This window comes from Lycium barbarum, chromosome 10, assembly GCF_019175385.1.
Source record: "Lycium barbarum isolate Lr01 chromosome 10, ASM1917538v2, whole genome shotgun sequence".
In the NCBI taxonomy this organism is placed as follows: Eukaryota; Viridiplantae; Streptophyta; class Magnoliopsida; order Solanales; family Solanaceae; genus Lycium; species Lycium barbarum.
In genome coordinates, this window is record NC_083346.1 from 2444236 (window position 1) to 2468776 (window position 24541).

The 24541-nt window shown below is 35.2% G+C and overlaps 1 protein-coding gene and 1 long non-coding RNA gene across 14 annotated transcripts; both read right to left on the reverse strand.

The window, feature by feature from the left end:
- Positions 1-1608: 1608 nt before the first annotated feature.
- On the reverse strand, positions 1609-15915 carry LOC132614280 (uncharacterized). 4 transcript variants are annotated; one of them, XR_009572234.1, is made up of 13 exons: positions 7983-8103; positions 7650-7676; positions 7040-7134; positions 6373-6471; positions 6166-6239; positions 5447-5548; positions 5300-5353; positions 4396-5008; positions 4171-4299; positions 3195-3285; positions 2995-3087; positions 2237-2363; positions 1609-2143 (listed from the first exon to the last, which is right to left on the reverse strand). It is a non-coding gene; the product is annotated as an uncharacterized LOC132614280 (long non-coding RNA). The 4 variants fall into 4 exon arrangements; XR_009572235.1 differs by lacking the exon at positions 7983-8103 and adding an exon at positions 7759-7972; XR_009572233.1 differs by lacking the exons at positions 7650-7676; positions 7983-8103 and adding an exon at positions 15639-15915.
- A 3239-nt stretch (positions 15916-19154) lies between these two features.
- LOC132614189 (uncharacterized) lies at positions 19155-22848 on the reverse strand. Of its 10 annotated transcripts, XM_060328587.1 has the most exons (5): positions 21277-22773; positions 20981-21141; positions 20842-20886; positions 19506-19594; positions 19155-19400 (listed from the first exon to the last, which is right to left on the reverse strand). In XM_060328587.1, the coding sequence occupies exons 1-5, from the start codon at positions 21370-21372 to the stop codon at positions 19345-19347; spliced, it is 447 nt and encodes a 148-aa protein (XP_060184570.1). In that variant the 5' UTR covers positions 21373-22773; the 3' UTR covers positions 19155-19344. The 10 variants fall into 10 exon arrangements, 2 of the variants coding, with proteins under 2 accessions (XP_060184570.1, XP_060184571.1); XM_060328588.1 differs by lacking the exon at positions 20842-20886; XR_009572208.1 differs by having other exon boundaries at positions 19695-22776.
- Positions 22849-24541: the final 1693 nt, after the last annotated feature.

The following is a 24541-nucleotide window of genomic DNA, read 5'->3' on the forward strand; positions in this document are numbered from 1 at the left end:
GAAGGACCTACCAACCAATTTTGAGAGCAGCTAAAATTCTACAATTTCTAGTTGACCGAGAAACACACACTTGTCAGAGACTTTTGCTTTTTGCTTCGAGTCGGAGCTTGCTAGGTAGTGACTATGAAGATTAAATAAGACTTGTGTTAAGCAAGCAGAGTAATCAAGATAGAGAGAGGGAAAAAAGCAAGAAGCGTTTTCGTTCGATCGATGGAATCAATCATACTTTCACTGATGTGACTTGCGGCTTTCATAAAGCACCTCAACAGAGAGTCGCTCGATATAGGAAGTTGGCTTTGGGAAAAGATCGTTCCTTTACAAGGCGCTAATCAAAGTAGTAAAAAAGGACAAGTGGGCAAGTAGCGATCACGAGCAATGTTTCCAATCGACATAGATTACAGTCTATACATACACACACAAAACCACACACATTTAATAGTTAATGCATGCATTTTCAATTAGGATTTAAGTTGCCGTATTGAATGGGAAGTTATTATCATGAGTCATGACTGCCTGTTGCTTTGGAAACCTATAAAGAAAAAATCATAGTGCAGAAAAGAGAAAAAAAAAAGGAAAAAGAAAAAAAGGGAACATGACAAGTATTGTCCGCTCTTTTCAAAGACAGACAGTATGATGAATACTCATAAAATGTTTGGAGTTAAAGAAAAATTAATTATGTTTAGAAATAAGAATACACTAGTATATTCACGTCAAAGGCATATATGTGTCTCATTCTCATGCATTTTTGTGGTGCCGACACCTACTCAATACGTAAGTCGTCTCACCTTTAATTTTCTATGATATGTATGTATTATCATTTTTAATATTTTCTTTATTGACAAATTCATACTTTATCTTGCAAAGTTCATCGATTCTTTTTGTGATACAACTTAGGTTTTTTCAAAAACTTTTGTTTTACCTCTCCCCCAGGAGCTCCCCTTTTTGCTCCCTTTGTGACTCGAACTCACAATCTATAACGTTATTGATGCAACAAAAACGAATTCCATCTTTGTGGCACAATTAGATAAAAATCAAAATCTAGTATCTAACCCTGCATGTAGGGGAAGAAAAAGAGCATGATATAAGGTGTATATTAGTCACCAATGATGTTACTATTCCCGCAAATTCAAATATAGAAGCACTAGATTCAAAATAGTTGAAATTGATTATATTAACACTAATTGAAACTTTTTTGCATGTATATCCATGATTTGATCTGAAACGGTGCGTTAATAATATAGGGGTAAGGTCAGGAGTATATTGATAAACTTGGAGTCTTGAAGTAGCCTAAAGTTGGCTTTGTGCCTTATAGGTCACAAATTCGAGCTGTGAAATAAGTAACTAATGTCTGTATCAGAATAGGCTACATCACACCCCTTGGGGGTGCTGTCCAACCCCGAACCCTGCGCGAAACCGCGATCCTCCATGCAGGTGACTACCCTTTATCTTCTGAGTGCATTGTTTTCCAATAGAATTAAAATTTCTTTCCACATTCTCAGTGCTTTGATCTTGATGAGACTTTCAATCAATATGATAAATTACTATATCCTTCTTGCTTTTGCCAGCAAGATGAATAAACTAAAGAATTCTAAAGATCTCGAGGAAAAGAAAAATAAAACAGAACATCCTTAATTCAATGCAATAACTATCCAACATCATTGTTCCCAGTGGCAAAACCGGAAATTTCGACAAGGGTGTTCAAGATTTAATATATATTAATACAAAATAAAAAGTACTTTCCAGTGTGCAGATGTCATTAGCCAGCTCTGGTCCTAAAATCTCTATGAAGTCATACATACTCTAGTTCTGAGATAAAAACAAACAAACAAACAATATACTCATGTGACTGCTAGTACTTCTTTTGTTCCACTCATTCTCAAAACTAATTAACCCCCGTGCTGGATTGACCATTTTCAGTACTTAAACCATTTGACAGTAGATATCAAAGGAGACTATGCTTCTTCAGTAGAACTTGGTGGTGGGGGAGAAAGTACTTGAGCTCGAGCGTTGGAGCTACACTGGATTCCTGGAAATAGTTCCCTTTTGGTCTGTTTACTTTGTGATATGAGGCGAATTACTAATTGCTCCAAGGCCTCTTTCATCCACCCATTTTAGAAAGTTTTCTTGCTTCGTGCACATTAATCTGCAATTGGTTTTTGGACAAGCTACTTGTCAGCAAACGGAAGGTGTGGTTATACTTTAAAATGAAATTTAAAAATAATGGATTATTGCATACCCAAGTTCTTTCGTGAATCTCTTTCTCAGGCCAATAGTCTAGTTATTCTGTTACAAACAGAGGAAACATGTGCCCTTCATAGGTAGTGTCACCGGTTTTGTTCTCAAAGTACCATTATCATAGTTTGCTATGCAAAAGTAATCCAAACCAGAATAAAACTTGTTAGTCACTTATAGGTAATAAAAAAATATATATGTTATAACTTTATCAAGATCAATGTCAATAAGACAACAGACAGCAATACAATCGCATATTCCTAATCCGTAACGATCACAACATCTATCAATGAATTAGTGCATTCAGTCTTGAGCAAAGGGCTTAAAAATCTAGCACCCCATATTTTGCAAGAAATCAAAATGTCATGAGCTATTATCTCTACCACAGCTAGTATGTTGTCGTTCATCTGATGTAAGAGACAACTTAACACAAAGACTTTGTTGCTTGTTTTTCACCTTTTCCTTTAAAAAAAAGTACTGCCACTGTTCAATTTTACATGGCGTTCTCTCTTTTTAGTTAGTTCAAACAAGAATGACACCCTTCTACTTCAAACTTTCCATTTTACTCATAGAAAATGTCAATGCCATGTTTAAACCAACAGTTCTTAAGGATACTTTTGGTACGTGAAATCCCACAAGTGGGGTTTGGGTACGTGCAAAAAGTTTTTTTCTTAAACTTCACGCTAGTCAAACATGTCATATAAAATAAAACGGAGGGTGTAGTATAAAAAAAACTAAAAGAGATCATGAGGGAGAACAAACCTTAACATCCCCTCGTACTCCAGCTTCCTCCACTGTCTCACATTGTGCTGCATCTTTGATTGTTAAATCTTTTTCCTGATCTCCCTGTCAGAACTAGAGAGATATTTGTATTTAAAAAGAGAGATTACCTCTGTATAACAATCAGAGAGAGCATCAAAATGATATATTAAGAAGTTTTAAACCCATGGATCAGTCGCTACCTTTGGGAACAGATATAGTTAATAAACTTCAAATGCATCTTCATCTACAAATGATAAAGCGGTGAAATGTTTATATTGTTAGGGTATACATCTGCAGAAAGACATGATCAAGGGAACAGGTATAGTTAATAAAGTAAATACAACCTTAACACCAAATATACATCTTTCCACATGAATCATATAAACAACAAAGTCAAAATCTGAAACTTGGTACTAAAAACTCCTATGCGACCTTTTTATCAGCTGAATGCATAATATTCCAGCAAAATTAAAACCTCTTTGACCTTCTGAATGCTATGATGAATGACTATAACCTTCTAGATTTTCCACCAATATGAAGAATTAAAGAATGCTAGAGATCTGGGGAAAAAGAAATAGAAAATTAAGAGAAAACCCAATAATTCGATGCAGTTATTTTCCATTATCAATGTTTCTGATAGCTATGTACATGTTCATCTCCTTTGATAGCTCAGATTCTAATTCTCTATTATGTCACACAACTCCAATTCTGAGATAACAAAAATTATTCTTCCAGTACTTTTTTTTTTTTTTTGCTGGTTGTTCCCTTAACACTGGAGTTGCTCTGAACTACTTAATCCAACTGCTAGATTGACCAGTTTCAGTGATTAGTTCCTATCCACTAATTATTTCTACCACATGTCGATTTGTCAGTGGATCGGTATCAATAAACTCTACACTTCTTCCGCAGAACTTAGTAGTGGCAGAGAAATATTTGAGCTCTATATCCTAAAGGAAGAATAGTTGCTCTACATTTGATTCCTGGAAATAGTTCCCCTTTGGTCTGTTTGCTTTGTGATGTGAGGCAACTTACTAATAGTGTTGCTACCCCATTTGGACAAAATTTTCTTGCTTCGCGCACATTCATCTGTAATTGGTTTTTGGACAAGCTACTTCTCAGCAAACGAAAGTGTGAATATATATCAAAATGAAATTTGAAGAATGAATTATTCCATACCCAAGTTCTTTCGCGAATCTCGTTCTCAGGCCAATAGTCTAGTTGTTCTGTTACAAACAGAGAAAACATATGCCCTTCAAAGGAGGTGTCACCGGCTTTGTTCTCAAAGTAGCATCTTCCCAATTTACTCTGCAAAAGTGATCCAAAATCAAAAAGAGTGAAACTTGCTAGAACCACTTACAAGTAATCAAAACATAGATTCAAGAAGCATGGCTTATTGCATACCTAAGTTCTTTCGCAAATCTCTTTCTCGGGCCAAGAGTCTAGTTGTTCAGTTACTAACAAAGAAAACATATGCCCTTCACAGGAAATGTTATCAGTTTTGTTCTCGACATACCATCTTTCTCTCCCAGTTTGCACTGCAAAAGTAATCCAAAACTAGAGTAAAACTTGTTAGAACCACTTATAAGTAATCCAGATATAGATGTTATTACTTTATCAATTCAATGTCAACAAGACAATAGACTGTAAGATTTTAAAAAATCGCGTATTCCTAATCCAAAAGCGATCACAACATCACATTTAATCATCAATTAGTGCTGCTGCTAAGTAACTTTTTCGCTTAACTATCAAGCACTGACTGTTTTTGCTAGAAATTTTACAGATGATAAGCCCTTAACTCTACCACAGCTAGTATACTGTCATTTATCTGATGCAGTAGATAACTAGATAACACAGACTTTGTTTCTTATTTTTCACCTTTTCCCTAAAAATTAAAGCATAAAAGGAACTAAAAGAAATAAGGGAGAACGAACATCAACTTCACCTTGTACTCCAGCTTCCTCCACTGTCTCACACTGTGATACATCTTCAATTGTTTCATCTTTTCCCGACCTCCCTGTCGTAACAAGAGAGATATTTGTATTTAAAACAGAGATTTTCATTTCCCTAATATAACAATCAGATAGATCATCAAAATGAAATACATGATCAAGGGAACATATATTGTTAGTGATTCAGCTACAGCCTTAACACAAAATACATCTTTTCACATGAATCATATAAACAACAAAGTCAAAATCTGAAACTTGGTACTAGAAAAGCAGAATAATGGCTTGCAGAGTAAATGAATACAAACGGAGTTACCAACAAATGATGCAATTCACAAATTGTAAGGCGACTTACTAACATTTCCAAGGCTTCTTTCATCCACCCATTTTGGCAAAGTTATCTTGCCATTCATCTGCAATTTAATTTTTGGACAAGCTACTTGTCAGCAAATGGAAGATGTAACTATATTTCAAAACGAAATTTAAAAAAATAAATTACTGCATACCCAAGTTCTTTAGTGAGTCCCTTTCTCAGGTCAATAGTCTAGTTGTTCCCTTTATAGGCAGCGTAACTGGTTTTGTTCTCAAATTACCATGTCCCCAGTTTGCTATGCAAAAGTGATCCAAAACCAGAATAAAGATCTAGATGTTATCACTTCATCAATGTCAATAAAACAGCAGAGAGCAAGATAATCATATATTCCTAATCCGAAACAATCACAACATCTAATTATGAATTAGTGCATTCAGACTTGAGCAAAGGGCATAAAAATCTAGCACTCAATATCTTGCAAGAAATCTAACTGTCATGAGCCATTATCTCTACCACAGCTAGAAATCTAACTGTCATGAGCCATTATCTCTACCACAGCTAGTATGCTGTAATTCATATCATGTAATAGACAAGTTAACACACAAGACGTCGTTGCTTATTTTTTCACCTATTTACTTTAAAAGAAGTACTCCCACTGTTCCATTTTATATGACGTTCTCTCCTTTAGTCCGTTCAAAAAAGAATAACACCTTTTTATTCGGGAAACTCTTTAACTTCAAACTTTCTATTTTACCTTTAATGACATGCTCTTATAGTCATAGAAATGTCTTTTGATAAGTGCAAAATGTCCTTTGTCTTAAACTCCACCTTTAGTCAAACATGTCATATATATAAAATGAACGGAGGGCGAAGTACAAAAAGAACTGAAACAGATTATAAGGGAGACCGAACCTTTACCTCCCCTCCTACTCCACCGTCTCATGATGTGCTGTATCTTTGATTGTTTCATCATTTTCCCAACCTTCCTGCCATAACAAGAGAGATACTTATATCTAAAACAGAGATTTACTCTAATATAACAATCAGAGAGCATCAAAATGATAGATTAAGAAGTTTTAAATAGATTAAGAAGTTGTAAACCCATGGATCAGTGGATACCTTTGGAAATAAAAACCCTTTGCCTTTTCTGTGGACATAATGAGAAGAAATTCAAAGGCATCTTCATCTATCAATGATAACTCAGTGAAATCCTTATATCTGTGATACATCTCCACATGAAAATCATACAACAAAGTCAAAATCTGAAACATGGTACTCAAAAAAGAAGAATATCGAGTTGTAGTAAATGAATTACGATGGAGCACCAAGTTATAATGCAAGTCGTAAAATGTCACGGAATACTCCACAAGTTGTCACTTCAATTAAAAAAAAATTACTACTTTACTTTACAACTGTAGTTATCTTATAAAATGTTGTTTTACTACCATTTTCCTGTCTATACCAAGGAAAAACGTGGAGGTTCAATTTCCCATAGAGGAAGTAAAAGTGTATTGCTAAATTTAGAACACGATTGTCACCTTTCGACAAGAAAATGTTTGATGCAGAACTATTAAACTAAGTCATCTCACATAAAATTTTTGAAGTTATGTAATTGGTAAGAAACTTCTAGTTGTTCCCTGATGACAATTATTTAGAAATGGTGAACTTAGTTTGTTATGGAGAGTATACGAGTGTAGGTTCTTTCTAATAAGATGGCCATCACAATAGTAAAAATCAAATATCAACATTCAAGTTTAGTTCTATAAATTAAATCCAGAGTGATCACTTGCTCAATATCTTCAGTCTCTAGTCTCTTGCCAGTTGCCTCTGCTTAGTCAACTGTCGCAACCGCCGCATAAACTCCTCAACAGATGCATATGCCTGAAAAACCGACCAAAATTTATTTTAACAAACAACTTTAGATCCAATTAAATTGTAAAAAGAAGACGCTCATGTGGGTAAAGCAGTTCAATCGGCCATAAGGAAATTCGAGCATGGTTATAAATTACATTTAAGCTCACTTTGATAGGAAAAACCTGTGGAATATCAAGGATTTTCATTTTTTCTGTGACTGTATTAGTACTGCCTGCACTTCTTGAAATCTTTTCAAAATGACAGCGTAAATTTCTGGCATACATAACTTAAATAGTGGCTATTACTTCATCCTAATTTCCCCCAATTTGTAGCGTTATCTTTTCATTTTAGAGTTTACTAATTTTCAAATTCAAATAATTGATTTGTGAGTACTTTTAGGTACTAATTGAATTAATGCCTCATGATTCCAGGATCTGATTAGAGCATCGAAAATTTAAACTTGTTTTTAGCCTTTAATTTACTTTGGTTAATCTTGGATCAACAAGTGGAGACAAGGTGGAGAACCAATAGACAAAACTCACTGATGATGTCGATCACGCATTGATGTTCTGTCAAAAAGGAAAAAAAAATCAGTTTTGGAAGAATACTTTGCAGCTAATAGGAGAGAAAAACAAGTCATAAGGTATATACCATGGTTAATCATGGCACAAGCGGAGAAAATATGGAGAATCAAATTAGTGAGGTCCTTTCAATAGGGGAAAGAAGAGAGAAAACAAAAAGGAGAATGAGAAGTAAAAAATTACTTATTGGTTTTGGAAGATGACTTTGTAGGTAATAGAAGGAGAGAATTACATAAAAAGAAGAACATAGTTTCACTATGAAGTAGAGTAAAAACAAGTCATGAGATATATTACCTATATTTAAGCTAAACTCTTGGGCTTGTGGGAAAGAGCTGCAGAGTTTCGGAAGAGACTGGCGCCTCCACTTGTTGCTGCAGATTCTCAAAGACAGAGTGTAACACCTCGTAGCTTTAGAGCTAAGGTTTGACTCATAAGATGATAATATAATGGAACCAATGTGAGGGTTATAGGAAGAGTTTTGAAAACCAATCAAGTCATAAGAAATGTTTTTGGGCAAAGCAAAGTTGGAAGCCACTCTACGGGGCATGTTTGCAAGTGAGTTTGTAGAAGGTCTTACTTCCTACGACCATAACCCTTTTATTAGTTTGGAATTTGGGAACACTTCCTTGATGAAAGTTGTATCCCTTTGAAATAGATTTCCAACGGTATATTGTAGAACCCAAACAGAGCTGTGGACAAGAAGTTATGCCTATTTTACCGAACACTGTGCAGAATCAACACTCGTCGCTTCTCAGGGCGCGTGAGGGCGCATGCGAGAGCGCGCGATGGCCCTGCTTAGCGGACCAATCGTGCAACTCCGAGTTTGTAGCTGCAGAATGTTGCGCGATGCACCCGCATCGCGGACCCATCGCGAAACAGGTCAATTTCGGGTCAAAAGTCGGGTTTACGCATTTTTTTGTTATATTTGGGATTTGGGGTTTATTTCCCCAACACCCCATTCACGAAAAATCTCTCTAAACTCATAGAGAACAAGTACCCAACCTCAAGAACCTTCCAAGGTAAGTTTTATCATGATTCTAGGTTGAATCCAAGTCCCCAAAACCCTTCTAATCCATAGAGTTATGATTGGAACATATTTGTTGGATGTGGAAACCCTAGAACCCGAATTCAAGAGGATTGGACTTCAAAAAGGTAATGTTTCTACTCTCTAAACCTTTATAGTTGCGAATTGATGAGTTCTTGGGAGAATAGTAAATGGGTTTGATAAAGAGAATTATATGAACTATGCTAGAGTTTTTAGATTGTTGACATGGGATTGTTGTATTCATGTGGGTGATGAAGAATGATGTTAATTACATATAATTGAGATTGTAGAATCAGCTAGAAGTAATATAATTGTTACACTTCGGAATTTTTCCGTTGGTACGCAAGTGAACGAACTGGTGAGAATGACATTGATGACCCTAGTTGAGATTTTAAAGATGTTAGAGATGAGGGAAGAGGATTGCCAAGAGAAGGCAAGAGCAGTTGATGAGTATCGCAAAGGAATTACGAGCAACGATCTAGCAAGGACTTGATAATGTCTTAGGGAAGAGTTATAATGTCCCTTAGATTGGTATTGAAGTGTTGAATAAGTGTTAAGAAGGTCCCATAAGGATTGGAGATCAAACAAATCGACGAAACGAAATTCGGGATCACTGGGGATTATACGGCCAAACATACTGGTCGTATAATTTATACGGTCCGTATGTCTGGACCGTATAATCTGTCCAGATTGGCCAACTCTCTGGACCAAACATACGGCCAGGACATACGGTCCGTAGATTTTATACGGACCGTATGTTGGTCCGTAGATTTTATACGGACCGTATGCTGGTCAGTATATCTGGTCGGGCAGCTTGTTGCTCAATAAATGTAAGGGACCAAGTCATTTTCATTTCGTTTCCCTTTCACCTCTCTCTCTCTAAAACATCTCTCCACATTTATGATACAAGTTTTCAAGGATATTAATCCATCAACAACATTAAATAAGTGAATCAAGGGTAAGAACCCATCAAAGATCTTCCAAAGTCAAGAAATCCAAATGGAGGAAAACTAGGGTTTTGATCAAAGTGGAATATCATCAACTAAAGCTCATTCCTACAACATCTAAGGTAAGATTCATGATATTTACAAATTGTTTAAGGTATTTGAGAGTTAAAAATTCTTGGTCATTAGGAGAGAGTAACCAAATGGGTCATGAATGATGAATAGTGATATTTTTGAGGAGTAGTTCAAATTGAATCATGATTATTGTTGTATTGTGATATAAATGTGTTATGAATGATATTAAGACCATGAAATGGACATTGTATGTGAATGGACAAAGTTGGATATTATGACCATGAATGTGGATAAATGGAAGTAAATTTAAGAATGTGGATAATGTGAATGATTAATGGCAATTGTCATGATATTATGAATGTATTGTTGACGTTTGGGAGTTGAATTAAGATATGGACAAATGTTGAATAGATAAAGGAGATGTTGTCCGATTTTCTCTAGCTTTAGCCATGTGCACTAGATATCGATACTAATGATAGTATGGCCTTAATGAAGGTAGAAACGTGAGCATCGAAGGAGTACGTGCAAGTGTAGAATAATTCGACAAAAAGGTATGTAAGGCTAACCCTTCTTTCATAAGGCATGGTTCTTGTCCAAACTCCTAAATTCCTCTATATGAGTATGTTGTCTTCACATGGTTGACATTCCGAGCTCATAAGCTCACGACCCTTGATATGTACTATGATTATCCTACGTTCCTCGTATGACGAGTAGGTCTATAATGTAAATGTAACAATAATGATGAGGATAGTAATGATGATGAGAGTAAATGAGACTAGAGATGCTTACGAGCTATGATATATGTGTATGTGTGCCTATGAAGGGCTATGATAAGACTCCGAGCTTATGATGCCGGGTAAGTCTATATGTACATAACTATGTATAAAGTATGTATACGATTACGTAACGCGCGCACACATCTGCAGATGGTACGGATAACCCTGAAGCCTTGGTAGGGCCAGGTATGAATAACATTGAGCCTTGGTTGGCCAAGTACGTATGAAACACCGAACCTTATGGTCGGGTACGCTATGTATGTATATAAGTGTATGGCTATGTATATAATATGAATATGAATGTGATAAGACTATGTATAAGAATACAAATAAGGACATGTATACAAGTATGAGCACAAGTAGGGTACGAGTGTTATTATGGGATACGATCGACGATGTATGCAGGTAAGCGATATGATGATGATGATATTACTGTCTCCCCTCCTATGATATTTTCATATGATGTCTATTACATTTCTATATTGAAGTTGATCATGCTTTACATACTCAGTACATTCTTCGTACTGACGTCCTTTTGTTTGTGGACGCTGCGTCCTGCCCGCAGGTGCACAGGGAGACAGACTTGATCCTTAGCTGCCTATTCGGAGATTACATAGAGAGCTCCATTTCCTTCGGAGCCATATCTTTTGGGTACTCATTCTTTTGTGTATATAATTATGGGCATAGCGGGGTCCTGTCCCGCTAATGTGATAAGTTATACTCTTAGAGGCTCGTAGACATGTGTGTGTGTGGGTAGATGTGTTTGGCCTTGTCGGCCTATGTTTTGTATATCATTTTGTCGGCCACGTTGGCCCATGAATATTGATGTGGCATAAATGTCTATGATGATATAAATGTGTGGTTGTCCATATGGGACTAGTTGACGAATGAATGGAAATGCATGTATAATTATGCGGCTCACCTAGATGTAAGTATAAGAGTAAGCTAAGAGGGTGCTCGGGTGGGTTAGCACCGGGTGCTCGTCGCGGCCCTAGTCGTGTCGTGACAATAATGGGGATTGGTTGAAGAAAACACCATTAATGAAGGTTGTGGAGCTTCATGCCCACCAAGTGTTTGATAAAATGCTTAGATGAACAAAGCATGGATATTGTTACTGATATAAAGTCCCTATGACCTGTATTGCTATAAATTAAAGTTGAAGGGATTGAAGGACATTGTGATACGCTCAAAAGCAGGAATTTAAGGTATGTAAAACTTCCATCCACATGTGGGAATTTCTACGTTCTTCCCCATGCTCCGTTTTTTGATATTCATGAAGTTCAAATCCTAAAGCATTAAACCCAACATATTGGTAGCCCGTATTTATGTATTTATGTACATGAATTTTTTATCTATATTCGTTGTTGTATTCTTAATCTTCCATTATGGTTATTACGAACCCTAGCTTAATCCATGAATCATGAATTCTTCCTCATGTGTTCTTATTATGTTTATATGAAACTTTATGATTTTATATAGCAAGTTACAAGCATGTTTTCAAGTCAATTATATACATAAGTACGAACTATTGTTATTACTCATGAATCAAGAACATGTTTGCAAGACTTTTACAAGTTATTTCATGAAACCATGTTTACAAGTTATTTCATGGAACCATCTTACAAGTTATTTCGTGAAATCATAATTACAAGTTATTACAAGTTATTTTACGAAAATCATGGGCTTTTCAGCCAACTATATCATGTTCATGTTTTTGGGAATTGCTTAGTTAACCGACAAGGCTCAGATAGCCTGAAACTACGTTGCCACCGTAGGATAAGTGTTGTCAGCAAGGAGGCAACACCTTCATTATGCATTTTGGATCCTTACATGCTTATTATTTCTTAAATCTCATATCCCTGGTAAGATGTGAGTGTTCTTCTGGTAGGACGCAAGTAGCAGATCATGTTGTCGGTTATACTATAGCATTCCCCACGTTACAAGCAGTTTTTACATACATGTATTTCCATTGATTTACTGTTTTCAGACTTTACTCACATTTCATGCTCATGTTCAAGTTACATTCAGTTTCAGTTCATGTCCTATACCTATGTTGTGTCGTGTTCTTCATTTCAGCAGGTTTTACATACTAGTACTATTCATGATGTACTAACGTCCCCTTTTATTGCCCGGGGGCCTGCATTTCATGATGCAGGTACTGATATACAGGACGACACACCTGCTCAGTAAGACAGCATTCGTATCAGCTTATTAGTGAGCCCCATCTCATTCGGGGTTTAGTCAACTTTTGTTTATAATTAGTTATGCATCTAAGGTATGCTGGGGGCCTTGTCCCAGTAAGTATGTTTTCCAGTCAGACTCATGATAGAGGTTTCATAGACTAGACAAGTCAGTTCTGTCATGTCAGACATTCGGAGTCGTATAGCCATTTTGGCTCATTCATTTTATTTCTGCACTCATGTTTAAATAAGTATTTTTATTAAGTATTATGACTTACTACGTTTTATAAAGGCTCATCATGCATTCACGTTATATTCCGCTTATGTTATGTATCATGATGATTCAACAAGCCATGTGGTTCGCTCGGTCACATGCAGTCAGGCAACGAGTGTCGTGTTACGTCCAGGCCATGGTTCGGGGCGTGACACAGAGTTCCCACAAATATTAGAATGTGACCTTTGTTTCTTACTAGACGAGCTACTGTCTTCATTGGTCAAGGAGTCATATCTGCTCCACCTTTTCCCAATGCAATGTCTGTTGGTTCATCATTATTTTCCCTCATTTGTAACAAGGCCTCAAGCTCAGGTTCATCTTTATACAACATATGAAAACCATATTCCTTCATTTTTCTAGAGAAAAATAACTTCATAAGCCCATAGTCATTTGGTGTTTTCCATTATGCTTTTGATGTATCCCATAAGCTAGCAAAAGGTACTACGAAAAAAATGAATAGCAGATTCTTACAGATATTTTGCATGGTTGGATAAGGCAAGTTTCAGGGTCATCCACGACATTCCGTCATCACATAAGGGAATCAATTGAGCTATGGTGTTAATTACTCTGCCAGAGTAACATACAACAAATCCCAAGGAGTTATCATGTACATACCAATTCTCAGGCAAATTGACTGATACACTTTTATCAATTCCCCGATGGTGGAACCAACTCGGGATATTCTCCCCCTCGCTGGTAAACACTCTTAGTGACAAGGAATCTGAAGCAGACATATCATGCTGCAACGATGAGATATTCTGAAGCAACAAATTACAGATCAAATCATTGCTCCAATTTGCATATATTGTATCTAATTGTTGTGGAAACTCTGGCAGCTGGTAAGTCTCGTGCAATGTGACAAGTCCAAGTATCGAAGAGCAGCAAGTTGGGCTATGCTTCAAGGCAAATGCTCGAAATTATTTCCAGTGAGATCCAACACTTCCAAAGAGGATAAGCATCCAATGTCTTCAAGAAGTCCTCCATCTATTAGATTGCGGTAACTGAGATTTAGAATTTCCAATGAGCGTAACCCATCATTCACCGGAGGGAACACAAAGCACACTTGTGATTTTTATTTTGCAAAACTCAAGAATTTAAGCTTGTTCAAACGGATGATAGAAGACGGAGGTCGTGAAATCAGAGTACTATGGGCATTAAGCTCTTTCAAGTTTTCTAAATCCCCTACCTCTTTCGGCAAGCTGAGCAATACGACACATAGAGCTCCGCCAAACTTTTCAACATACCAATGCTGCTTGGAAGAGCTACAAGGTGTTCCAAAAAGCTCAAATTTGGCTCGGTAATATGAGTTTGGTACTGACTAGATGATGTTAGTTCCCTTATCCCAGATAATCGCAACGTAATCTCTAACTCCGATTTCATTCTTCCAATGATTTCTGAAAATTTCTCTAAACTAGAGAAACCATATAGATTCAGATATTCCACGTTAACACATGGAAACCTCTTAAGGCTTTCACAATAAACAAATCTAACACAAATTTTACATTTTTTAAATTTAATCTTTAGCTGTAATGGTTATTTGTTTCGATCGTAAATTTTTTCTATAGCAAAAAAAACTGTGTAGAACTCCATTGTTTTAGCCAAACAGAAAAGTTGCGTCGAATAAGAGATTTCTAACTGCATATTTCTTTTTGTTTCTTCTTTAGATGCGGTGACTATTTATTTCAACAGTGTGTTTTTTTGTCAAAATAATGGAGTTCCAGTTGTGTTTTCTTTTTCTTTAGAGGTAATGACTATTTATTCTAATTGTGTATTTTCTTTTTTTTTTTCGGGTCAAATCTATAAAAAATAAATGGCTGGAGTTTCATTATGTTTATCCAAATAAAAAAAAAGATTTAACCAAGGGAGTAGAGTTCCAACTGTGTGTTTCTTTTTATTTCCTCTTTATATTCCATGACTATATATTTTAGGGGAAAGATCATCTATACCCGTTGGAAAGAAACTAATTATCCTAGCATACCCCCATTACTTTCCTACCCCCAGAAAAAATCAAAACTATGTACCCGAGATGCCCCCAAATTATGATATCAACATGGTATATAAATATACTGTGATAGTATCATGGAAGACTGCTTCAGTCCTTCTCTTGGTCATCCGTGATACCATCTCAGTATATAGGAGTTTGTTGATATATATAGGTCAAAAAGTCAAGAATGAGAAGTACTTCACACTGTAGATTATTGCATAATTATGATAAAGGGACTAAGGACATAAATCAAACACCCGAAGAACCACTCAAAATATTATCTATGTAACAATATGTCATTTTGTAATTAAATTAATAGGAACTATCCCTTCTTACTGATAGAAACATATCTAATTATGAAAAGTTTATTTAAGATTCTGCTTTGACTCATTTTTTAGGTACAGATTCTTTGTTCTATAGTAGAATATGTGTAGCTAGTCTTCATAAACTATTCCCTCCGTTTTAGTTTATTTAACTTACCTTAATTCATGTTTTGCAAAGCTCTCACTTTGGGATCAAACATGTGATGGATCCATATCAAAAAAGGTGGGTCCATAATCATAAATGACAAGAATTTGGAATAGAAGAAAAGACTAAGATGTAACAGAAATTACGTTGTGTGAGTCCTCCAGGAAAATTCCCAATTTTTACTAGGGATTTAACAAAAATTACCTTGGGATAGAAAATAGTGAAATGTATAGTCATGAAATCCTTTGAAAATCCAATTTTGAAGGCTTGCAGTCCGTCTTCTTACAGCTATATCATCGCCTAGTGTAGTCCAATTGTGGGTCTTGAGGCTCAATTGCTTGTACGTTCACCTTGGTCTTTGAGTACCAAATAAAGAAAAATAAACAAATTATCCTCTGAAGATATTTAAAATGTGAGTTTTTTTCTAGTTTTTATATTTATTTTAAAGATTCTTTCTATTACATAGTGTAAGGAGAAATGGGGATATTGAGAATCGAACCAACATTTATGATCCTCTTAATGCTTTGATCTTGATTGGAATTCTACCAAGGGTGTGTTTTGTACCAAGAAAATATTTTCTCATAAAATATTTTCTCGGAAAATAAGTGCTTTTTCTACTCAAAAGCAACTTAAAAAATGTCATTTCATGAGAATTTTATATACTTAAAGCAAAATCACTATGAGGTTTTTAAATTCGGAGTGCAATTTTTGGTGGTGCGGAGTACGGGTTGAGAGGTGGAGGGGTTGGGTGGTGTAAGAAGCCAAAAAAAACTTTTAAAACGTTTGTAAAAATGAAATATAATTTTTTTTGGAGGGTGTTGCGGGTGGGGTGGGGGTGGCTGGGTGGTGTAAAAAATCGAAACGAAAAACCTTTTAAAAGTTTTATTTAAAAAAAAAATTGGAGGGGGGTGGTGAGAGGTGGGGTCGGGGAGTTAGGGGGTGGGGTGGGACTGGTGTGAAAAACAAAAAAATATTGGGGGGGGGGGGGGCATGGGTTGAGTGGTGCTGGGGTAAGAATTTTTTTCTATTTTTATAGTAAATTTTTGTATAAAAGTAAAATAAAATACATGAAAAAGATAATTCACAATGTGGAAGGTAGGGGTGTGTTGTAGCGTGGTGTGGTTTCGAGTGGGACGAGGGAGTGGGGTCGTGGGGTTGGGTTGGGAAGTGCATTTATGTGTTTTTGTTACTACGAAAATGTTTTCCCCTCAAAATTTTATGGAAAATATTTTTTACTATTTGGAGGAAAATATTTTCCAAGATTTTAAGTGTAACCAAATAAAAAAAAACATATTTCGTCATACCAAACACTCCCTAAATATGGTGTAACCTTCTATGTGAAAAAATTACTCCCTCTGGTTCATAATAAGTGCCCACTTAACCTTTTTATTTTAGTTTAAAATAAGTACTTACAAAATTAATGAGTTAATTTTATTTTTCCAAATTTACCTAATACCTATTAATTAAGGATAGTTTACTTAAAATACCTATTTTCTTCTAGAAATTACTCCTTTCGTTCCATAATAAGTGTCATTTTAGCCAAAAAAAAAAAAAAAATTATCCCATAATAAGTGTCATCTTAGGAAACCAAGACATAAATTGAATAGTTTTTCCCAATTCTACCCTTAGACAATAAAGTAACATCTAAATGGTGATTGGAAAAGTCACATAGTAACTTGGTATTGTTGGATTCCCAATATCAAAAGGTTACTTCTTGTGCATGCTCTAATCAAAAGGTAAAAGTAATTTATTTTTATTATATAGGGATAATTTGGTAAACTTCACATTGCATTATTGGTTTCTTAATATGCGTATTTTTGGCTAAGGTGACACTTATTATGAGACAGAGAGAGTAGTATTTTATTTAGGAGTGTAGTATTTTATTTAGGAATGTGCTAAAGGCTAAGTGAACACTCATTTTTAAGTAGACGCTTACTTGAACCGGAGGGAGTAATAGTTTGTCAAAGTGAATTTGTTCTAAAGTATTTGGCATTTAAAAAAAAAAAACATTAACATTTATTGCTGTCATTTATCTGAAAGTTCTAATAGTAATCTGCTTTCTCAATCAAACATTATCACCTTGATGCCAGGTTTAGTCCCTAATCTCCTTTTATTTCTTTGCAAAATGGCAACAAAAAAGTTAACAAATTAATTGAAATAAAGCAATAAGGGTTTTAAATTGTCACTTGTAATGTTATAAATGAGGTGATTGATTTATTAGAGCCTCTACAATTCCAACAGCTATTCTGAATCTTCGTCACCATTACAGACTGTTAAAAAAATTGAATCATTCCAAACACATACCAATGTTGATTACCTACCCATTAATTGGAAAACAATTTTCAACACCAATTTCACCGCTAAATTTCCAATTTCCTCTTTTAGCTTCTTTTTTTCCGACCATTTAATTGTTGAACAAATTTTATGAAGAAATCGATAAATAAGCCAATTAATGGAATTTACGTACCAGAAATAGTACTATATGAATACTTGTTAGATGGCGTAATTAAAACACTTGAGAAAAACCATCAAATGTTTGAGTTCTGTTAGAATTACTAGGAAACTTGCCCGCGCCTCGCGCGGTCAGGAAAACCTAATTAAAATAACAAAATTATATTTTTCAAATATTCAAACATAAAAATAATAAATAGATAAATCCATATAAAAACGTAAGTATGGAGAACACTCTTAACGTATATTAAATGTAGGAATCATAACACCTAAACAGTGGAAGAAAATTGGGATAACATGGAGAAGTATTAATGTAAGTAGAAAAATATTTCCATCTAAAGATAAGCTTTTAGTATATATATCTATGTTTTTGTTTGAATTATAAATAAGAAGTATATAACATTTGGCATTATCAGGAACTTGAAGGAATGTTTGCCTCTCTTTGATCTATTTTGTCTTCTCCAGCAATCTTAATATGTGTTCCTTGCTATAGTTATCTTCTCAATGTTAGTGGATGGTTTATAATAATGTAATTCATTTCTTGCAGATTTTTTTGGTCACTGAAAGTATAGAACCTTCAACTTCACGTACATTATACACCAAGCTTGTTCTCAAGAATTAATCGATATAAAAGATTTTTAAACTCAATTAATCCTGACATGTTAAGGCCAATGGTGTGCACATAAATTGGAGATCTAGACTTGCATTGAGTTATCACATTTGACTCACTTTTTTTCCCTATTTACATATCAATTTTTCCATAATTCGCAAGAGAGAACTTTACTGGTCAAACTTTTCAAGCATTAAATTACCTATCAAAACAAAGACAACAATATTTCAAGGAAAAAATAGATGAAAACACCAATATTGAGAAAAGAGCAGTAAAATTTTAAGAGTATTTGGAATTCTTTATTGAATGGGTAGCAAAATCATAGATATGTTATTTCATATTGTTGATATTTGGTACATCTTTTCTAGTATAGCCGTAGCCCAGATGACCCCATTATCAACAATACATTTTACATTAGTAACATATTCCATCGAAAAATAACTACATAATAGATTCTTTGAGTATAATGAAAATGATTCACTCTCAACACATACTCTAGTGTATGAGGTTTTGAGGGGGTGTCGGCGGAAATGGATATGAGTTTTTGGTTTCTTAAACATAAGTTGAATTAAATAATGAGGGGAAATGACAAAAGGAATAGCACAACTATCTAATAAAAGACCAAAGAACGAAACGGGGAATATGAAAAGATTGGATGCAGCCTTTTGAACTTTTTGCTGTACATAAAAAGGAAATGTTGGAGTAATAACAATTGAGACTTTTAAACACACAATAAGATATATCAAAAAATAAGGGAAAGGACAAAAAGATTGAGGACAAATACAAAATTTTATCCAGCGATCCTCAGCAACACTGCGAAACACTGCCCCCCACGGGAAAAATCAAACTTCAATTCCTCTGAATCCCAACTCGTTCCAAGCGGGATTGTTTGGTCAAGCTGGTTACTGCAAATCCATGTAGTCCTTAGTACTTCACTAATCTAAAGTTATAAATTGGATGGTTGTTGTCACTTTATACAAATGAGGGACAAATTATTTCAAGTGACAGACCATGAGTGTAGCAGCTATTGATATGCTTAATTGTGTTCACCATAGCTCTAAGGTACAATGTCTTGCATATACACATCGAAAATCTTCCACTGCATATAAAGATACATAAACAAATGTTGACTCATTTACTTAGATTTTGAACACTAATTAAACAAAGGGATTTACATCAAGAAGGTCACCAGTATTGACCAAGATAGAATTAGGAATTAAGTGCCCTAACATGAATCCATTTGCTGACTTGACGGTGAAGTTGAAATCCTATGAATGAAGTTACATAGTCAAACCCCAAATAATCAACAGGTTCATCGTGCTTTTTAACTATTGAAGTTATGAAAATTAAGCAATTTTACTCCTATTTCTTGGATTTTGCTTTCGTACCTTTTCACTAAATTCAATTCCTAAGAGAAAGGGAGCATCCAGAACCAGAATCAGAATCAGTAAAAACATGCTAATTTACTAATAAAGTAATGCAAAAAGGAAAAAAGAGAAGATAACAAAGCAAGTTACAAAGGTAGATCACAAAGAAAAAGAAGACAAATAGATGGCAAACATCAAACAAAGGTGATGCATTATCCCAAAATCTTTTTCAATATCTCCTCAACAGATTCAACATAGAAACTACACTTGATAGTTATTATACTACAGAAGGGTGAATATAGAATAAAAACAGGAAAAAAAAGAGGAAGATAAATAGATAGTATAGTTAAAATTCCAATCTCTAACACCTAGAATGTGGCTCTAATATGTCCCATCTCTATGTTGGCCTATCTGGATTAGGAATTTCCAAGGATATGTTTTCTGTTTCTTGGTACTAAATTGTGAGCATCTTAAAACTCAAAACTCATTATCAAAATAAAATAGAGATTTATCCTTCATTTGGGAAAACATGTGTCGCATTACTCTGGTAGAAACTCAAGCAATAATCACCGTTGTGGGACTGATTCTCATTACTAAAGCTCACAGTCAATACGTCTCTCATACAAAAACTTTCCCGAGACACGGATGTAGTTAACCAAAAGAACATATTCAAATCGGGGATACGATGGAGGCCTCTGCTCAAACTTAGTAGTAACTTTATCAGGGCCAAATTTTTAAGCAACCAAAAGAACTCCTCAGCAATAAGAATAAAGAAAAAAGACCCCCGATAGACTTCTTTCTTGTTTAATTTTGATAACTCAATTTGGTAAGTATAGATAATCACAACTGAAGTATTTCGCTGCAACAATGTGTAATATAACTCAACCAGATATTGTGCAGCTCTTTTTAAAAGGAAAGAATATTTTGGCTATATTGTCAAAATCCAGAAAAGGAAAATAACTCAAGAAAGCATAAATACCTTTTGGGTTCTCCAATTAAGGCTTCACAATTTGATGCATGAAATCTTACATTGCCAATACAAAGCACAAAAATACTGACTTCAAAAACAGCAGTTGGTAAAAAGGAACTAAATAATAGATCTATATTCAAGATTTTACCGCCGAGAGACTTTTAACATCAAAAAGAAGTTGTAATTAATGATTCTAATGAGGTTACTCCAAAATCCAAATGCTCTAGTTCCAAACAATTGTTGCATAGAAGGATCAATTCCGGATGCAGAGCCAAACAGGTCAAAGGCTACTAAATTATGGGCTTGAAGCTGTCAAAAGAGCATGAGAGAAAGAGAGCATTCAAACACTATATTAATTATGTAACCAAAGAAGTTATACAAAAAAAGAGAAAAAATAGTCGAAGAATAAAACTACATGAGAAAGATGATTATGAGAAATACTACTCGGTATAGAGGCGTATCTTGGAACGATTCTGTGGATTCAACCCATTGTGTTTTGTTCAAACTATGTATGCACAATAGTGGTGATAGCAGCTGCATACTTGCAGAAGCAGAATTTAGATCCACACAAGATGGATCATTAGTCAGTTACTGTGACCATTGCTAGTCAAATTGTAGGTATGACAGTTTTCTTTCTCTTAATTCTAGCAGAACCTGCAAAATTATCCATCCAAAACTTTTAGGTAATATTAGAAGTTCATATCTACTTCTTTGTATTTATCCAATTTATTTCCTGGAAAACAAGACGGTCTAGAAAGTCTTATTCTCTGTAATTTGTTCCTGATGGCGTGGGCATATACGAAAGTGTTTAGGATAACCTGATGGATATTAATTTGTAGGAAGAAGTAGAATCACAACCTTCTTAAAGTTTATTCTAGATCATGTAAATACGGTCCTCTAACCTTTTTTTTCTTTCTGATCAGCCTTATCAAATTGAACTATTTGGCGAATCATTCTTGACCACAAACATTGTATAGTGAGAGTTTTGTACTATTATATGTTTAAGTTGAGGGAAAAATGTTGTTAATAGGTATCCTTATGTAGTTCAATCAAAAGTCATGGAGAAAGTAGGCTAAGATTTGGAAAGGGATAACAAAAGCAAATATCCTTTAACCATAGTTTTAAAGACCCAACGCCACGATAGTAAATCAGGAAAACTGAACCAATCAATGGGCAGCGTCCAAGGGCATAGAACAGAATAGTTACATATATTATAGAATATTCAATAAATTGCAATCTGCAATAGGTACACAAATCCTAACTTCAGAAATAGTCACTTAGCAATAACTGGAGAAACCCCAAAATAACAAACTTGGCTTAGTTCTTTTAGAAAACCCTTGAAGGAAGACTTAACATCACTAATCTGCTAATTTGACAAAAACATGAAATAAAAAGATCTAAAACTGTATGAAAGCAATCAAATAAGTATTAAGGAGACCTAAAGATCTTAACTTTTTTGCATAGGGAGTCATCCTGTCTTCTTCCGGCACCACAGAGCAGATTTGCATAGTCTAGCGAGAAGACGATATAGACATCCCTCTCGGAAATGGCACTTAAACGACGGTGTTGATGGCAAGAACAGGGAGAATAGGAAGAACAGGAAGAGTCCCGTGAAATAAGGTAGAATTGAGTAAGCGTCGTATTTTGTTGTCGAACCTTTTGCGGCAGAATTAGTAAAGCAAAGTGGCGTTTATGATCGTGGAACCTTCTGGCAGCTACGTGGTTGTATTAAACTGGGATTAATTGGCAATTTGAAGCAGGATTAATTGTCAAAAACTTATAAAAATAGATAAATACAAATGCTAAGTTTTGGTTGCGCCACATCATCGAGACTTGTCCTGCGAGACTTGTCCTGCAATTATATATCTATGGATGGTACTGTGCATACACTTAATTCACATGATCTTTGTGTAAAGAAAAAATAATATGTAAATCTCTAAGCGGAAGGTGACAATGGTCGTGTTGTGTACTCCTCTGTGTAGAAATTGAGTACACACGGGATATGCGGAAACTTAAGTAAACTCTAAATGTCACAATTATTGCGAGCAAGTAAATGGCGTTTTAATGTGAAGCACATCTAACGTCATACTAAAGTGTAAACTGTAGGCATTTTAAGGAAGGGAAGTACATGTACGAACCAAGTTAGTGCGAAGACGGTGGAGAACTTTATCTAAGGAAATAGTACTTGAAAATCCCCACAACACAGATGGAAGTGTAAGCGTATCACAGTGGAGGATTAAAATATGAATACGGGAAGAGTTTTATTGGGAATCGGGAAGGTAAAGCGCTCGTACGGGATGTTACCGAAAATAAACCGAATACATGTGGAACCTGCGGAAACTGTTGGGTTCATCCCATAATTTGAGGAATGAAACATCTCCCTCATTTTTAGGAAGAAAATAAGAAAGAATACATTTCCCTTGTTTTGAGGAAGAAAACATATTCCTTGTTTTAAGGAAGAAAACATCTTCCTTTTTATTTGACAAATTATCAAGTGCTTGCCTGTGTCACAAATGACATCAATAGGTTCATTTCATCCCAATAAATAGGAAGCCTTCTATCATTTGTAGACACATCAAAATCTCAGACAATACATCTGAGTGAGAGCAAAGTGAGGTATTCCATAGACTGTAAGAAACTAGTCTGTGAAGAAAAATAGAATGTGAGTGATATTGTAGTGAGGTGGGAAAAATCAAAAGAGTGTTTTTCTTTTGAGGGTGTAGTGGTCTTAAGAGTATTTGTACTCGTTACTACACGATGTAAAATTCCTTGCTATAGTGATATCAGCTGCTCCTCTTGGCTGTGGTTTTTTCCCTTATTCAGAAGGGTTTCCACGTAAAAATCTTGGTGTCATTATTGCTGCATTTTATTCTTGCTGATTTAACTATAAGTTAGTGTTCCGCATTTATCACTAATACCGAAAATATTATTCTTGCGGTCTATTTTTTATTCCCAACAAAAACTAAGATAAACTATAAATGTCACGCATATTGAGAGTCAGAAAATGGTGTTTCAATTTGAAGCTCAAGTAAAAGAATAATAAAGTCTTAAATGTATACGTATTTTTTTTTGGCGGGGTGGGGGGGTGCAGTACGAACCAATTTAGGAGGAAAACAGCGAACAACTTTATATAATGAATAGCAATGGTAGCACTTGTAGGCAGTCTCAAGTGTAACCGTGTCACGGAGGTGGAAAATATGAATGCAATCATTGGGCCTATATATATATATATCAGTGAAAGAGCACAAATGTACAACAATATAAACACAAGTTCATGTTGCTCGAGATGATTTCAATAACGGAATTTCAATAACCTAACAGAGCAAAGAACCAATATGCAGTAAATTGGTATGCAAAAGTCAATTTCTCTTATATCCACTAATTACTTTGTCACCTACAAAATAACTCCAAATTTCATAGGACCACAACTTTCGAATATCCCAAAACCAAAACAAAAAAACTAACCAAATCTGACCAGTAATTAGAAGTTTAATTTCTCCAACACATGGAATAGGTGTAGAATAAAATAAACTAAAAGTGGTTTAGTAAGGGGGGAGAACCATTCCTGGAAGGGGTGCGGTGTTTTGTGCGTGGCACTAGGGACGGTGGCAAAAGAGTTTGTAACTTGTGGGGAGAATGATGTTAGGAAGAAGAGACGGAGGGAACGCTATTATCCTGTTTATAAGCCTTGCCGCAGTTTGTGGGTTGC

Bases quoted from the DNA above. Each gene is read 5' to 3' on its own strand.
- LOC132614189 (XM_060328587.1), bottom strand. From the start codon at position 21,372: ATGCAGCTGCTATCACCACTATTGTGCATACATAGTTTGAACAAAACA. The intron at 21,142-21,276 runs GTAGTATTTCTC...CTCTTTTGACAG, and splicing joins AAGATACGCCTCTATACCGA to CTTCAAGCCCATAATTTAGT. The intron at 19,401-19,505 runs GTCTGTCACTTG...ATGGATTTGCAG, and splicing joins CAATAGCTGCTACACTCATG to TAACCAGCTTGACCAAACAA.